Consider the following 18,298-nt stretch of genomic DNA (forward strand, 5'->3'; position numbering starts at 1 on the left):
AGTAACAGCAGGAAATGAAAAGTACTGGCTGACCTACGATTGTTGGTGCAGGATATACAGGTGTGAAATGCAGGAGGTGGTGGAGGTGGGAAAGACAAGACAGAAGAGGCAGAGTGTTACAATGTATAAGAATGCATTCATAGGTCTCTGTCCTTCCTCTATCCCGTCAATAGTCTTTCAGAAGTCTCTTAAAGTGCGGCCAAGATACAGCGAAACAACTCGATCAATAGCACAGCGTCCCCCCAAAAAATGATAATCCAACTTCGTACATTGAAACAGTTATATTTTTTTCATTTACTATTTCTTATGTTCCTCTCGGTCATCCAAAGAAATGAAAAGCTATTATAATGGCATTGTAGTTGAAATGCCAAATTAAGATTATTGCTGTCTTGTATGATGTATAATTTGTAGGTACTATTGTGGCACAGGGACCCCACACCTCTTGGCAGCAGCATGCAGTATCCTTGCTACTGTTAACGTACAGGTGCAATGCATCCTGTGCTGAGCCTCCCACCCTATCCTTGTTGGAGCTTCCCTGTAGTGGCGGTGCTTGGCGTGGGTTCAGCAACCCTCTTGTTTTCCACTGTAGGGTTTACTGTCTGTCAATTTCGTTGACCAGTCACGCCAAAAATGGTGTCAAACGACTTCGTCGTTACAGAGCCAAAATGCAATTAGTCAATCATTCAATCAATTATCTAATCAATAAACCAATCAACTAACGCAGCAACTCTTGAACTCCGCACGGGTATAATGCTGCAATGCAAAGTTTGATGAAAAACTGATATGGAAATGGTCAGTACCTGGAACCAAAGTTTAAAGATGAGATGAAACTAGATAGAATATGTTTGAAATACACCAGAGTTAGATGAAGATTAATAAATATCTCTGCTGGCTGGGAGGATCATATCTATCTTGCCACTGCCACCACTTATGTAGTGAAGGGGATGGATGGTGTTCAGAGGTTTTAAATGATGGCATAACTTCAGCCCAGATCTTGTTCTTTACCTCGTTTAAGGTAACAAGAAGCTGTGGGCATTATAAACTCAAGGGGACTTGTCTTATGATATCTTGTTGCATTGAGCTTTACTGTTAATTGAAACCTCGAAGGAGGAATTATGATTTCAGGATTCTTCCCTGAGGAAGAAATCCTGAAGTGATAGCTACAGGTACAAGAGGCAAACCTTAACATCTTATTCATAGCTACGAAAAATCACTTTGCAGTTTTCGGACATCAGATTTTTTCAAGACTCCTCTTGTTAGATAAGAAACCCTGCCCTGCTAAACATCTTGGTGGAAGGAATGATCATCACTAAATATACTATGCGAGATTTGTGTCTTTCCGTATCAAGGCCCCCAAACAGAACTTATTTACCCATACTGCACCATCCCTTCTCCTGCATCTCACCTGAACACTCAGTTGATTAGAATAGATGCAGGTGAACCTTTCGTAGAAACTTTGAAACCACGTTACATTAAGCATTTGTAAGCGAGCATGCATTGGAGCCAATGAGCAGCTGCATGGTTCGTCTGGTTACGAATCCTCGGATCCCTGTTCGAATCCAGGGTGGGGAAGCTGGCCATAGTTCACCCAACTCTTCATAATTTACTTGAGGAAATAAGTATCTGAAATAAAACTTAAGCTAAATGGTGGATACATGAATGTCACAGTCCCGGAACTTATCAGGGAAATGATTCAGCACAGGCACACAGGCGAATGAGTTGGAGATGAGCGCTGAGGCCATGCGCACCTACAGCGGGTGCTGCCACGTTTATCTTTATCAGCACGTACAACAGCTCTCCTTTGGCTCACAGGCCTGCTTCTTGCATAACGATTCCTGCCTAATACATTAACTATTCTTACTAATCTTCCCATTTGGCGTTAACATCTTCAGTACCACGACCTGTTTTCATATTTGTTCTACTTACTTTTTGGTGATTTTAAACAGCTTCAGAAACTTATGTGGGCATGAAAATAGTGAACACTCTGGCTAGCAATCTTCTGACCTCTATAGACAGTTGCTTATGTAAATAAAATCGTCTAATCGTACCTAAAATTCATGGTATGAAAAACGTCCCAATACTGAAGGAGCTAAATCTCTTACATCAGATCCAGCGCTCTTCATTAGTCTCTCTTAACTCTCTACACACGTAAACTGTTGTGACTAGCCTGTACCAGTGTGGACAGAACCTATAGTGTGTCCCTCCAACGCTTACTTGTTTAAAGAATCGAGAAAGAACCAGGAACGTTTGGAAATGCGATATTTGCATGTGACCTTACTCCACTGACATGACTTCCATCTGTTATGCCCTCGTGTGTGTGTGTGTGTGTGTGTGTGTGTGTGTGTGTGTGTGTGTGTGTGTGTGTGTGTGTGTGTGTGTGTGGTTAAAATCTGTATACAGCCTCTCCAGTTATTCTTTTCGATATGGCTGAATGAAAAACGACGCAGCGGTACCACTTTGATGCAACTTCTTCCTAAGCGAATACTCAATCTATATAGTCATGGTGAAGCTTTCCAGTGTTTTGTGTACAGGGTATCCAGTAAATAGCACGAACTCGACTGCACCAAAGTGAGGTGCTCGAAATCAGTTGCTCGAAAGATAAACTGTTGAATTACCAATTGATCATAAGACAGATTGCTCGAAAATACTGATCTAATGAGAAATACCGGCCAAAGCAGAGAGAGATAGAGATAGATAGATAGATAGATAGATAGATAGATAGATAGATAGATAGATAGATAGATAGATCCATAGATAGATAGAGATAGATAGATAGATAGATACATACATACATACACACACACATACATACATAGAGATAGATACAAAGATAGATAGATAGATAGATAGATAGATAGATAGAGAGAGAGAGAGAGAGAGAGAGAGAGAGAGAGAGAGAGAGAGAGAGAGAGAGAGAGAGAGAGAGAGAGAGAGAGAGAGAGAGAGAGAGAGAGAGAGAGAGGAGAAGAAAAGCTAAAATGTATACAGTATAAAGACAGGCTCTCTCTCTCTCTCTCTCTCTCTCTCTCTCTCTCTCTCTCTCTCTCTCTCTCTCTCTCTCTCTCTCTCTCTCTCTCTCTCTCTCTCTCTCTCTCTCTCTCTCTCTCTCTCTCTCTCTCTCTCTCTCTCCACCACTGCCGCCACACCACCCCACCACCACCACCACTGCCACTGTCAACAAACGCCACTGTCAACAAGAGCAGCGCACACACAACACAGTCCCAGACACCAACAAACACACCAAATACAACAATAATAACGGTATTAGCAACATGAACAGTTTGAAAGTACTCAGGGAGCGTAAAGGAAGGTGTGAAAAGTGTTCTGTCCGCCCGTAGAGTTAGTGAAACGCGGGAGTGTTGTCCGTGGAGTTTCACTGAGCGGTGGAAGTCTCGGCGGGAATTTTTGAATCTTTGTATCTCTCTTGGTTCAGTTTTTTAAGTCATACGGATTGTTGGTTTTGAGGTTTGATTTGTTTTTCTTCCTTCTTCATTTACATACATACATACATACGTATATACATAGGCGAGTGTTCAGTGGTAGTGAAGATTAACAGCTTCCGATTTCCTATGTGTATTTGTGTGGCAACTTATACGGCTCATATCTTTTTGCAGTTTGTTTGAATTCTCTTCCTACACCCGCATTGAATGTTGGTAATGATGATGATGATGATAGTAATGACAACAATGATAACAATAACAATACGTAATAATGATTATAACAATAATGATAATAATAATAATAATAATAATAATAATAATAATAATAATAATAATAATAATAATAATAATAATAATGATGATAGTAATAATAATAATAGCAATAATAATAATAATAATGTAATAATAATAATAATAATAATAATAATAATAATAATAATAATAATAATAATAATAATAACGATAGTAATAATAATGAGGAGGAGGAGGAGGAGGAAGAGGAGGAGGAAGAAAACGGGGAGGAGGAGAAGAAGGAAGAGGAAGAGGAGGAAAAGGAGGAGAAGGCGAAGGAGGTGGAGATGGAGGAGAAGGAGATGGAGGAGCAAAAAAAAAAAAAAAAAAAAAAAAAAAAAAAAAATATATATATATATATATATATATATATATATATATATATATATATATATATATATATATATATATATATATATATATATATATATATATCATCTTTCTTTGTCAACATTTATAGGACGGTAAAAGATAATCTGCATGGAATCACTTAAAAAAAAAAAAATAACACAAAAACGAAAGGGATGACTAATTTTAACGTTTCTATACTGCAGAACTATTTAAGAGATTGTAGTTGAGGGAAGAATATCGAAGGGAAGACAGAGTGAAATGGAGGGACTGAGGTAGAACTGTGAAGATTGTTAGTCAGGCCCGTATTCTGGAACACTGCTCTCTCACTATCACTGTTTTCCAATGGCTTTAGTTGAAGATGTCGTGTTTTCAAGGGTATTCTTATGATTCTGGTGATGGATTGGCAAGATTGGTAAGTAAATTAAGAGGAGAAACTGTCTTGAAAACCGGAAATTCGTCTCTGTGGCTTTGGAAAATTGCTGAGGTGAGAGAACAAGGAATTTTTTAATGTGGGCGTGACAGCGAAGAATGGAAGGGACAAAATTGAAAAGGATGGAAGGGACAAAATTGAAGAGACTCTAACACAGTGCCAGTCCTTCATTGTGAGTTGATATTGAGAGTAAATATTGTCCAGCAGTGAAGGGATTAAACATTATCTTTAAGTTATTCACTACCACCATCACCACCACCACTGCCGCCACTACTAGAGCCTTGTACATCACGCGGTTGACTCATGATCGCCACACGTGCCTTCCCCGAGAGAACCTAACACTGGGACTGCTAATGGTAATGCGACACCTGCTGTTATGGAACCACCCCGACATGGCTTCACTGTACAACGTGAAAATAGATGAATGAGGTCGATAGATGCATAGATATGACGAGTTCATTTAAGAGGGAGGTTTCAAAACATTTATCCCCTTCTTTCGGCTAACTCTCTCGGACCTGCAAGGGAATTGGCATCTAAGTGGGCTTTTTTTTTATGTTGCCCTTGACTAGTTTTTCCCTCTTACATAAAAGATAAAAAAATAAAAATAAGAAAATGACTAAATGAAATAAAATGAAAATAATGAATGAATAGAATAAAGTATAAATGACTGGATGAATAAATGGATGAAAAAGTAGATGAAATGAACAAATTAAGAGAGAGAGAGAGAGAGAGAGAGAGAGAGAGAGAGAGAGAGAGAGAGAGCGAACAACTAATTCCAACAACTCCATTGGTCCTGTCCCCGTCAGTGGGCGTCTCTCGTTGACTCTTGACTTGCATCGCGACATTTCATCACGGGAAGTTACGGTCTTTAAAAAGTTATGGCACGTGTAGCCTGACAGGTGTGTGTGTGTGTGTGTGTGTGTGTGTGTGTGTGTGTGTGTGTGTGTGTGTCCTATCTACAAGGGCAGCTGTTGCTATAAATTACGTGAACACTCTTAGCAACTCCTTTCAAGGCCAAACATGCATCCCTTTGCTTCTCCTTATATATTCTCGCTCTCTCTTATTCTTTACTAATCTCGCCATGAATAATATATCTGTACCCTTTTGAAAATTCACATTACTTTTTTTTTTTTCTCACACTCCGATATGGTGTTGGTATATTTACATCTATTTGTTTGTTTTTTCAAGTTTGTAGATACACGAAAAGACGTTATCGTCCATGAACTCATATCATTAGTCTCTCTTCACCACAATATGGAAGTCACATACTCATATTCCCCCTCTTGTAATACATTTATCGCTTCCACATCGACCATTCAATACCTTTCCTCACACAAGTAAAGACATCTCATAAGACCTTAGTTCCTACACACACACACACACACACACACACACACACACACACACACACACACACACACACAGGTAAACTCAAGATGATGAACACCTATATTTAGCCCGGGAGGAGCAGCAGAGCAGAGCAACAGTCTCCTATGCACTCTCTCGCACCTGCAGCAACTTAACTTCTTATTCTAAATTAATAAGACAAAAATCATGTTGTCTATAGTCGCCGCTGTTGCTGTGACCAGGGAAGACGACTCGGGCCCAGCAAGACATGACGTGGCATTACTCTGCAAACACCAACTTTGTAACTGTGGCGGGGGCAAGACGTACAGTGCGGTTTGAGGAAGACACCAACACCCATCCTTTCCCTTCCGCCACGTGGCACGAACTGGGATTTTTCTCTCTCGGAAGCCTCACGTGAACCAGCTTCCAAACGTCGCCACGCGCCCGGACTGAACACGCCAATAATGCCTGCTGTGCTGTACTGTGCGCCGCTCTCTTGACACACACACCCCTTGCATAATGGCAGGAGGGAGGAGGATAAGCAAACAGATGCACACTCAAGCTTACTTCTTTCCTGGGAGCTGCGCAGTGGGTCAAGGCAAATATATCGATGTTGTGAAGACACCGGAATCTACTCGTGGTGTGTGTGTGTGTGTGTGTATGTGTGGTGTTTAATGTTGTCGGTACGGCGGGGCGGGAAGAGGCGGGGTGGGGAGAGGTGCTGTGAAGAACTCATGTCTCTTGCGGGAGGTCTAAACTTATTGTAAACTGCAGTAGCCTGTTGCTTAATTACCAGTGCTGGCTTTAAGCACGTTGTGGTGTTCAGCAGCACCTTTATTGTCATTAATATAGGGTCTTGTGTACGCTAAGCTGTTTCTAGGGTGTGGTTTTTAAATGTGACAGAACACACACACACACACACACACACACACACACACACACACAGAAAATTATGTATCTGTGTCATTATCCGGTGCACAATCAACCATTATCATGATAGGAAGTTAGGCAAGAGTGCAAGAACTGTCCTGACACTTCAAGTATGAGTGGCATGGGGGTAAAGGAGAGGAGGAGGGAAGAATCTGCCGTGGGGTTTAAGAGAAATACAACATTCCAGCTTCAAAGTAGACCGTAACTCTACCGTAATGAAGCGGAATGTTACTGGTTAAAGCTCTCTCTCTCTCTCTCTCTCTCTCTCTGCCAATCACCGTGTAGGATGCCGAGATGTAAATATAATCTGATAATGATGGCAATAATCTGAGCACTGGTAACTCATGACTCTCTGCGCCGCCATGTCAAGTTTCCACCTCAACATTTATCATCACTCAGCGCCGCGTGTTGTGTGCATCCCTTGCTTCGCTCGCCTCGTACTGTTACTGTGACTCAAATGCTACACCCAGGAAACAGCAGCCGTAGAGGAACCCACAAGGAGATCAAGTCTTCTCATTATAATCTTGTGCCAGTGTGTGTGTGTGTGTGTGTGTGTGTGTGTGTGTGTCTGAGGTCTGCTCTTAATAATTGGCTTTACTATAGATAGCCTTGGATATATTTACGTTTTCTTCATTGCATTTTCTATAAAGAATGTAAATGGCAGACCTGTATATATTGGCACGGATACTTCATGTTTCAAGTCCGCGTTTATTGAGATGTTAGTGATCTGACAGTCTTTCCTGCTTCACAAACAGTACACATTAATTTTGAAGAGAGAGAATAGTTAGAAAAAATATTGTTGATACACTCACACGGACAAGTTATCATGTAGAGGACCACGCCCAAAACAGACAGCTGCGTGTGTCTGTGTTTGTTTGTGTGTGTGTGTGTGTGTGTGTGTGTGTTTCACTGTTTGATCTGCTGCAGTCTCTGAGGAGACAGCCAGACGTTACCCTACGGAACGAGCTCAGAGCTCATTATTTCCGATCTTCGGATAGGCCTGAGACCAGGCACACACCACACACCGGGACAACGTCACAACTCCTCGATTTACATCCCGTACCTACTCACTGCTAGGTGAACAGGGGCTACACGTGAAAGGAGACACACCCAAATATCTCCACCCGGCCGGGGAATCGAACCCCGGTCCTCTGGCTTGTGAAGCCAGCGCTCTAACCACTGAGCTACCGGGTGTGTGTGTGTGTGTGTGTAATTCACCACTACCACCACGGTCGTCTGCTGGTCACCCAGCCAGCCTAGCCCCATTACAGAGCGAGCTCAAAGCTCATAGACCGATCTTCGGGTAGGACTGAGACCACAACACACTCCACACACCGGGAAAGCGAGGCCACAACCCCTCGAGTTACATCTCGTACCTATTTACTGTTAGGTGAACAAAGGCTACACATTAAAAGGCTTGCCCATTTGCCTTGCCGCTTCCCGGGACTCGAACCCGGACCCTCTCGGTTGTGAGCCGAGCCTGCTAACCACTGCACTACGCTGTGTGTGTGTGTGTGTGTGTGTGTGTGTGTGTGTGTGTGTGTGTGTGTGTGTGTGTGTGTGTGTCTCACGAACTAACTAATATAAACTTCTAATGCTAGTGTATGCGGTGAAGGCTAAGTAGGTAGTGCAAACAAGACATTAGGTAAAGTATGTTAATCTCTTCAGTACCAGGACGCGTTTCCATATTCATTCTACTTACTATTTAATGATTTCATACAGCTTCAGAAACTTGTGTAGGGATTGAAATAGTGAAGACTGTGGCCATTAATCTTCTGACCTCCATACACCCTTCCTAATGTCAATACAATCACTTAATCACACTCAAAACTCGTGGTAAAAATACGTCTCTGTATTGAAGGAGTTAAGGCTGGCAGAACCTTCACTGTAATTACTCTGAGGGAGGCTGAGCTGATCACTGAGGGACTGACCTAGACTGGTGCAGAGGCAGAGGTGTCAGGGAGAGTCTCGCGTGACAGGGATGAGGTTACAACTCACTCAGAGCTCTACACTAAAGGAAGACAAAAAACTATTTGCTTTTAATCCCTTCAGTAGCATGACACGTTTTCATATTCATTCTGCTCAGTACCTGATGATTTTATATAGGTTCAGAAACTTATGTGAGGATTAGAATAGTAAAGACTCTAGCCATTAGTCTTCTAACCTCCATAGACCTTTCCAAATGCAAATAAAATCATCTAATCACACCCAAGATTCACGGTAAAAATGCATTCCACTAGTGAAGGAGTTAAGTTTGTTATCTATGTGAAAGTAAACAAACTAACGAAACAGAGTGACTTTGGAGGTAAGGACTGACTCAGTATTATGGCCAAAGGATTAGTTTGTAGTCAGGAAAACAAGAACAACGATTTATCCTAAGCTTTGTGAACCGAAAAGAGTCCACATGATAAACATAATTGATCCAGAGCTCCAGACTAGAGATATATTCTGTTGAGGCCAGGGAAGACAAGGAAAATATATGCTTTTAGGTTGCCTCCAGCAGAAACCAGACGTATGAACAAAACAGACACGACTTAACCCCTTCAGGAGATGAGACACATTTTTACTTTGAGTTTTTTATATGATAAGACAATTTCATTCACATTAAGAGGAATCTATGGAGGTGAGAATATTAATGGCTAGAGTCTCCAGTATTTCAATCCTCCACATAAATTTCTGAAGCTGTACAAAATCATCAAATGGCGACAGAATGAATATGAAAACGTGTCATGGTACTGAAGAGGTTAAGACGATAGAGTGATGCAGAATTCTTGACGTCACCAGACCTTAACATAAAATAAACTGTTTAACCCCCCAATACTGGAAGGCATTTTTATCATGAATTTTCGGTGTAATTAGACGATTTTCTATTTACATTAGGAAGAGTCTAAGGAGGCCAGGAGATTAATGGCTAGAGTCTTTACTATTTCAATCCCCCGCATAGGTTTGTGAAGCTGTATGAAATCATCAAATAGTAAGCAGAATGAATATGAAAACGTGTCATGGTATTGAAGAAGTTTTGATGAGGGAGTGAACCAGAATCCTTGGCGTTACCAGACCTCAACATAAATAAACTGGTTAACTGGAACGCATTTTTATCATGAATTAGATTATGTGTGATTAGACAATTTTTTTTTTATTTATATTAGGAAGGGTCTATGGAGGTCAGAATATTGATGGCCACAGTCTTCACTATTTCAATCCCCACACAAGATTCTGAAGCTGTATAAAATCACCAAATAGTAAACAGAATAAATACGAAAACACGCCCTGGGACTGAAGGGGACACTTTCTGGAACTAACAACCTCCCACCTGCACTTATCAACAGGTGTTTTCTCCAGTCACGCATTTTGTTGTTAATGTTTACCTTTATCAGTCAAGAGGCTCAAATAACTTCCTGCCTTATCTACTCCCACGCTCATTTCTCTTTCTCTCTCTCTCTCTCTCTCTCTCTCTCTCTCTCTCTCTCTCTCTCTCTCTCTCTTGCCTTTGCTAACGTTATTCAATCAGTAATACAATCTCCCTGAGTCACAAGTCCTTCTACAGACGTACAGTATTTTATCAGGACACTATTTTTGTTTACTGACAGGACAGGAAGTGATCTGCTTGTCAGTTATTTCTTCCCGATAGAGGCCAATGTTCAGAAACGCCTCAATTTTTTACCACGACTATCTTCAAACGCCACAAGGATGATAAGCCGAGTTCTTAAGAGTATTTTCTCTTGCTAGTAATGAATAAATCTCAATTTCGTCACTATAACTGTAGAAACACTCTTAGAAGCCAGTATCACTTTAACTAGAGTAATTTAACTTCTTCGGTAATGGGACACTTTTTTACCACGAGATTTGTGTGTGATTAGACCATTTAACTGACATTAGGAAGTGTCTATGGAGGTCAGGAGATTAATGGCCACAGTCTTCACTATTTCTATCCCCCCACATGAGTTTCTGAAGCTGAATAAAATCACCAAATAGCAAGCAGAATGAATATAGAAATGCATCATGGCACTGAAGGGGTTAAATGTAGTAATAGAGATGTAGGGAGATGTGTTTCATAGTTTGAGATAACACAGATTCTTTGGCTCCACTGGACTCGAGATGTTTTATAGATGCAGTGAACGAAGACATTCCTATTAGGGGCGCGGCTGAGGAAGGTGCAGAAGATTGAGTGTGTGGGAGAATGTTGATTCACTGTGACGACCTCTAACGACAGCATCTGAAAGTAGAAAGTATAGTAGTAGTAGTAGTAATAGTAGTAGTAGTAATAGTAGTGGTGGTGGTGGTGGTGGTGGTGGTTTTGGTAGTGGTGGTGGTGGTGGTGGTGGTGGTGGTGGTGGTGGTGGTGGTAGTGGTGCAGTAGTAGCAGCAGTAGCAGCAGTAGTGGTAGTGGTAGTAGCAGCAGCAGTAGTAGTAGTAGCAGTAGTGCAGTGGCAGTAGCAGTGGTAATTAGTGGTGGTGGTGGTGGTGGTGGTGGTGGTGGTGGTGGTAGCAGCAGTGGCAGCAGCAGTGGTGGTGGTGGTGGTGGCAGTGTGCAGTGGTGGCAGTGGTGGTGGTGGTGCAGTGGTGGTGGTGCAGGTGGTGGTGGTGGTGCAGTGGTGGTGGTGGTGGTGGTGGTGGTGGTGGTGGTGCAGCAGCAGTGGTGGTGGTGGTGCAGCAGCAGTGGTGCAGCAGGTGGTGGCAGCAGCAGCAGCAGCAGGTGGTGGCAGCAGCAGCAGCAGCAGCAGCAGCAGCAGCAGTAGCAGTAGCAGCAGTAGTAGCAGCAGCAGTAGTGGTAGTAGTAGTAATGGCAACAGCAGCAGTAGTAATGTAGTAGTAGTAGTAGTAATAGTAGTAGTAGTTCTGGTGGTGGTGGTGATGGTGGTTTGCAGTAGTAGTAGTAGTAGTAGTAGTAGTAGTATCATTATTATTATTATTACTATTGTTACTATTGTTATTATTATTATTATTATTATTATTATTATCATTATTATTATTATTATTATTATTATTATTATTATTATTATTATTATTATTATTATTATTATTATTATTATTATTATCATTATTATCATTGCTATCATTATTATTATTATTATTATTATTATTATTATTATTAGTAGTAGTAATAGTAGTAGTAGTAATAGTAGTAGCAGCAGCAGCAGAGTATAAATATATTAGCCTTTATGTTTGGTCGTTTTTGTTACCCTTGGCCAGTTTTTTCCCTCTTACATCAACCAGCATAGTGTTAATTGCTACACCTCCATGCAAACCATCGTGACGTGGTGACACATTGAATTAAGCAATGTGGCGGATTTCCAAAACATAATGATGGATTTCACCGCTCACTCTTCTTATAACCTGTCGTTCTATTGCACACTTCTCGACCTGTCTGCTTTCTGAGGCGTTACATCTCCCATTTTTCCCCCCATCGTAGTTACATTTCTTACGACATCTGCGCCCTTTACCTCTTCCTCTTAGAGCCTTGCTGCGCCAAAACATAGCCACGCCAGAGCACGTAGTTTGACAGAAGTGCATTCAAGAGGCGGCCATAGAACAGTGACTCATCTCTCTGTGTCGCCTTTGTAAACACTACAGTAATGCTGAAGAACGACTTGTGGACATTCAGTGCATTAGATATGTAAAGATTTGGTTCCTTAGTTGAAACTGCTCCTATTTAACTGTGTCTCTAGTGATGATCTATATATTTCTGTCTTTTCTTCTTTCTGTGGTTTGGATCTTATAGTTAAAGCAGCTCTTATTTAACTGTGTTTCTAATTCAGGGGGATCTGTATTTCTGTCTTTCGTCCCTCCTGTAATTTGAACTCTTTTAACCCCTTCAATACTAGGACACATTTTTACCTTGAGATTTGTGTAAGATTAAACTATTTCATTGACATTGGGAAGGGTCTATGGAGATCAGAAGATAAAAATAGTGAAGACTGCGGCCATTAATCCTCGGCATAAGTTTCTGAAGCAGAATGGATATGTAAACGCATCATGGTACTGAAGGGGTTAATTAAAAGCGAAGTTTCAAGACACAAACTCCAATTTTCACTTATTCTTTCTTTTCTACCTTTCCTGACAGACTAGCACCTCATTAGGACATTTTTTGTTTTTTCTTGCTTCCCTAGACCAATGTTTCTCTTACATAGAAATAGATTACATTCAGAGCTTCTAATCCAACACTCAGACGGGCATTCCAACCTTCCATTGTTCCAGCGCCCCTTGCAATACTGAGGCAGGTGCGAAACTAAGACTTCCTGCCTCTCTCTCTCTCTCACTCCGGAATAAGTGTTGAAGAGAGTTATTTCGGAGACTCAGCGCCGATATCCACACGAGTCTTTCCCAGCATTCCAGGGGCCAGTGTGTCGCTGAGGCAGATGCATTGTGTCCTGTTCCGCTTCCTTGCCCATCTCTGTTCCTCTCTCTGTGTCTCTCCTTCTCCCACTCTGCAGTAATTGACATAGAAGGTCACTGCAAAGGTCCATAACCGCTATCCAGATGTATGTTTCAGCATTGAAGCGACTCCCCGTGTCGCTGAGGTAGATGAGACAGTAGTGTTTCCTTCCTCATCTCACATCCCTCCTCTCTCCTCCGTATGTATAGTAATTAACCTCTGAGTACCATGACGTGTTTTCATATTCATTTTGCTTACTATTTGGTGATTTTATACAGCATCAAAAACTTATATGGAAATTGAAATAGTGAAGACTCTGGCCATTAATCTTCTGACCTCCATTGGCCCTACTTAATGTCAATAAAATGTTATTAAGGTAAAAATGTGTCCCAGTATTATCTTGATTTTTGGGTATGATCAGGCGATATTATTTGCATTAGGAAGGATCTATGGAGGTCAAAAGATTAATGGCTAGAGTCTTCACTATTCTGATCCCAGCATATGTTTCTGAAGCTGTATAAAATCACCAAATAGTAACCACAATGAATATGAAAACACGTCCCATTACTGAAGGGTTCAAATAACAAGGATCATCTCAGACTTCCAGAAGCTATATAGCATATCCAGCGGGCCCCTTTGTTGGCCGGGCAGGTGCGAGGCAGTACCGCTTCCTGCCTCGCATCCTCGATCCTCTTCCCTCATCCTGGACTAATTAGTGATCTGTGTGGCGTGTTTATGGCAGCAACAGAGTACATTGACGCCGGGGCGATACCGAGATAAGATCGAAAAATACGGAATCTCTCTCTCTCTCTCTCTCTCTCTCTCTCTCTCTCTCGCCACGTGGGTAAGGAAGTACTAATTGAGGAAGAGGGCGGAGGCAGAGCAGTAACAGCAACAGCAGCAGCGTGCCGCGGGATTCACCTCCGCCTCTTCTAGTATGTCACCGCCGCTGCCAACTTCCTCCTCCCCCGCACTGGCATGTCCTTCCTTCGCCTGACTCAGCCTGGCTCTCTGTGTCTCGCTGAGCTTACCACATCTATCACGGACAACTAGTCATATATTCGCCTTAATTAACCTTCTTATTGCTATCACCGTCTTTTCGTGGCATTAAAGAGACAATAGAAGAATAATTTTGTATCTTCCAGGTGTTGGGAATTTCTAATATGCTTTAGTACGAAAATAAATATCTGAAGAAGTTGTAAAGGATGATGGGAAAGTAAATATCCAGCAGTGAAGGGGTTAAGGGAAGATGACATTAGGTTTTGTGAAGGGGATGTTATAGTAGGTGGATATAAGGAATGGGTAAAGGTACAAGAAGGTTAATGGTACAGTTACGTGGTCGTGTATCAAGGCTCTCGAGGAACTGAGGGATTGCACACCTCACTCACTCCTGTGTGATTCAAGAATGATGTGCAAGACGGCAGTGAAGATGAATCACGATTTCTGGTAATAGTAGTAGTAGTAGTAGTAGTAGTAGTAGCAGCAGCAGCAGCAGCAGCAGCAAGCAGCAGTAACAGCAGCAGCAGCAGCAGCAGCAGCAGCAGCAGCAGCAGCAGCAGCAGCAGCAGCAGCAGCAGCAGCAGCAGCAGCAGCAGCAGCAGCAGCAGCAGCAGCAGCAGCAGCAGCAGCAGCAGCAGCAGCAGCAGCAGCAGCAGCAGCAGCAGCAGCAGCAGCAGCAGCAGCAGCAGCAGCAGCAGCAGCAGCAGCAGCAGCAGTGGCAGTAGCAGCAGCAGCAGGTGCAGCAGCAGCAGCAGCAGCAGCAGCAGTAGCAGCAGCAGCAGTAGTAGCAGCAGCAGCAGTAGTAGCAGTAGCAGTAGTAGTGGTAGCAGTAGTAGCAGTAGTAGCAGCAGTAGTAGTAGTAGTAGTAGTAGTAGTAGCAGTAGTAGTGATGATGGTAGTGGCGTTGTTATCGTGGTTGTTATTGTTGTTGTTGCTGCTGGTGCTTTTGTTGTTGTCATCGTTGTTATCTCTATCATTGTTTCTTGAAGGTAAAAGCGAAAGGAACACTTGGTGGGAATATTTCGGTGAAGTTTTAAAAGGCGGCACCGACGTGAGAGAGAGACGCGCCCCGGCCAGGAATGTTCTCAGCAGCACGTGAGGCAGAAAGTGGCTAATGTCTGGCAAGCGCACGCCGTAGACTGGTGGTGAATGCACGGCTCGGAATGCTAAAAAGGCTCAGTGGTTTTTCCTGAGTATAACTGAAGCGTCTCGCATTGTTTCCATTACTTTACATTACTTCATTGATTTTACAGTGTTTGAGCGCAAGTTAGTGGCGCGACTGCCTAATTGTGTTATCCCTGGTACCTTGTCTTTTGAAATATGAATGTTAGCGTTCAAATTTAGTAGCGTGGTGAAACTCCAAAGGTTTTAAACTTAGTCACGCATGTACACTGCAAACAATTTCAAGTTCTACATGGATCAGAAGACAGTGCTCCGGTGTGTGCAGGTAAACGGCGGCAGCCTCAGGGTGGCTCCCGGCTCCCGGCTCCCCAGGGCCACAGATCGTTGGGGCTGGCTTGCATTTCCGCGAAACGTCTCCGTAATAGAGTTTGCGTTGTTGTTCTTCCCCGCAGTCACGCATGCGCCAGAAAGCCACGCCATGAACTTTCTATTTAGATTCTAATTTGATTGCATATCTGTCGCTCCATTACAATGATATGTTGCTGATGAACAAAAAGTATTGTTATTATATATTCACACGTGAAATTGTTGTGCCTGAAGACAGTGATAGGGCGGCGCGGAGGGGCGGCGCAGGGCTGCCACCATGCGCACCTGCATATTATCTCCCACCATATCAGCCGCCCGTCCCATCTTTGTCAATAAGTGCCTCACGCTTTGCTGCATGTCCACTTATCAAAACAGCGTTCACTTGAGCGCTGAACGCCTCGGGACTCGTCAGATGTTAGCCCAGCATATTACTGCAGCGCGGCAGGCGAGGTGGAGGGCGATGTGGCGTGACACTGGTGACAGCTCATGTGGGTTTCCGGAGCACGCGGTTGGCAGCTGTGAGTCAGGCTCGGCAGCCGCAGCTCCTCCGTGCTGCCTCTGGGCTTCCACCGCCCACAAGGGACGACCAACAGGTGGAGGGGCGCCTGTCATCTTCCGGGACAACGCGATATTAGCTTGATACACAGTGACACTAACCCAGAAAGAAGTATAAGGGGGAAGGCTAGGAATGAGGAGAGAATAACGTTGGTTTGAGTGACAGTTTACTCGTCAAATTCATTCTCCCATGTTATTTGACCTGTCTCCCTCAAGGGCTTCGCTTATCGTGTGTGTGTGTGTGTGTGTGTCAGGCAGCTATGGTGACAAACACAGACAGCATTGCGATAGAAAGGGACGTTAGGAAATTCATGACATGTTATTGTCTGTTGAGATAGACTGACAGATTGGTTGATGAATAGGTAGATAAATAGAAAGATAACCAGAGAGAGAGAGAGAGAGAGAGAGAGAGAGAGAGAGAGAGAGAGAGAGAGTTGGGAGTACAAAAAGCCTTATAGTTTTCACAACAAAACAGTTGGTCCGTGAACGAAGTACTTTTTCTGCTTCCTGCCGGACAAAAAGCCAGGCGGGGGCGGCGGCAGTGATTGGCTGACGGACAGGACCATCGCTGCCTCGGGTCATCCATTAAAACCTCGCCTGTTTTTGTCACCTTGATATATGTAACTTGGCGATCTGATGACATTAAAAGTAACTGAGCTTATTTTCAACATGCATACACACAGACAGACGGACAGACAAACATACAAACAGACACACACACACACACACACACACACACACACACACACACACACACACACACACACACACACACACACACACACACACACACACACACTGTACACTTAAGAAGAATATAAGTTCATTGATTCAATATATAATTTGCCTCTTTGTGTGTTCTTGCTCACTGTTTAAAGAGAGAGAGAGAGAGAGAGAGAGAGAGAGAGAGAGAGAGAGTGGTGGATGGGAGGCACATGTGATAACCTTCCTCCTCTAACATGCAATAAAATATGATAAAACTCTCTCTCAACTTAACAAATTCACGAAAAATGACAAATCACTGTTATAAAACCGTTGTGGTGAATGCAGGTAGGATAAGACTTGATAAGACATGCGCCGTACACTTTATCACAGTGAGTCACGGTGGGGGGGAGCCACAAAGCCAGCAAGCCAGCAAGCCAGTGAGGCAGCCAAGGTGAACAATGACAGTGTTGGTGTGGAATATCCCTGTCTTGCACCTTTTCTCTCGAATTTTTGATGATGTGGAGCGGCAGTCACGTGACCCTGAGCAGCGGAGGGTATATAAACATTGGGAGAAGTCGCCAGCTGATCATTCTGGGTGAAGCATCGGTGGCGTGCACGTCGATCTGCGCTCTCAGCTGCCTTCACCGGGACCAAGCTTGCTCTCTCTCATTCTTTACGCTCTTTATCACTGATTCCCTCTGAACTAGCCAGTCTGTGACACTAACCGGGAAATACGTCAAGTCATCGCCGCTGGGAAAGAGGATAGCTGTCCCTCTCAGCTAAGAGCAACCAGTGTTTGTGAGCACACGCAGTCACCTCGCCAGTCTCCACACTCCGTCCCGCAAAGATGGTGAGTGTTACTGTTGTTACTCCGAGGAGTTTAAACTTTAAAGGGCGCCGGGTGGGTGGATGGGGCCTTTAACCCCTTCAGTACCAAGGACGCGTTTTCATATTCATTCTACTTACTATTTGGTGATTCTATATAGCTTCAGAAACTTATGTGAGGGATTAAGATAGTGAAGACTCTGGACCATGAATCTTCTGACCTCCATAAACCGTTCCTAATGTCAATAAAATGGTCTAATCGTACACAAATCTTAAGGTAAAAATGTGTCCCAGTACTGAAGGCGTTATATCCTCAGTGAGTTGACCGCCTGCTTAATTGAGTCTCTGAGAGGTGTGGTGATGTTGTGTCTGTGATTTGAAGTTCAAGGTGTGTTGTTGTTCACGAGTCACGGAGGTTGTGTTTCAACTGGAGGAACTTGACTTGTACTGTTGCATTACTTGTTGGAGTCACTGAGGAGTTTTGAAAAGGATACAAAACAAGATAAGATAAGAAGACATCTTTCATGGAGGGGGTGCCACATGTAGAGCCTTTGGCTTCTT

The 18,298-nt window shown here is 43.0% G+C and overlaps 1 protein-coding gene across 1 annotated transcript in view; it reads left to right on the forward strand.

Moving 5' to 3' along the window:
* Positions 1 to 17,489: 17,489 nt before the first annotated feature.
* The window catches only part of LOC123515185 (tubulin alpha-4 chain-like), a 65,366-nt gene continuing 64,557 nt past the window's right edge, over positions 17,490 to 18,298 (forward strand). Inside the window, exon 1 of the mRNA XM_045273700.1 lies at positions 17,490 to 17,762. Coding sequence (XP_045129635.1) covers positions 17,760 to 17,762 — 3 coding nt within the window. The 5' untranslated portion in view covers positions 17,490 to 17,759. The remainder of the gene's footprint in view (positions 17,763 to 18,298) is intronic.

This window comes from Portunus trituberculatus, chromosome 38 (genome assembly GCF_017591435.1).
Source record: "Portunus trituberculatus isolate SZX2019 chromosome 38, ASM1759143v1, whole genome shotgun sequence".
NCBI lineage: Eukaryota > Metazoa > Arthropoda > Malacostraca > Decapoda > Portunidae > Portunus > Portunus trituberculatus.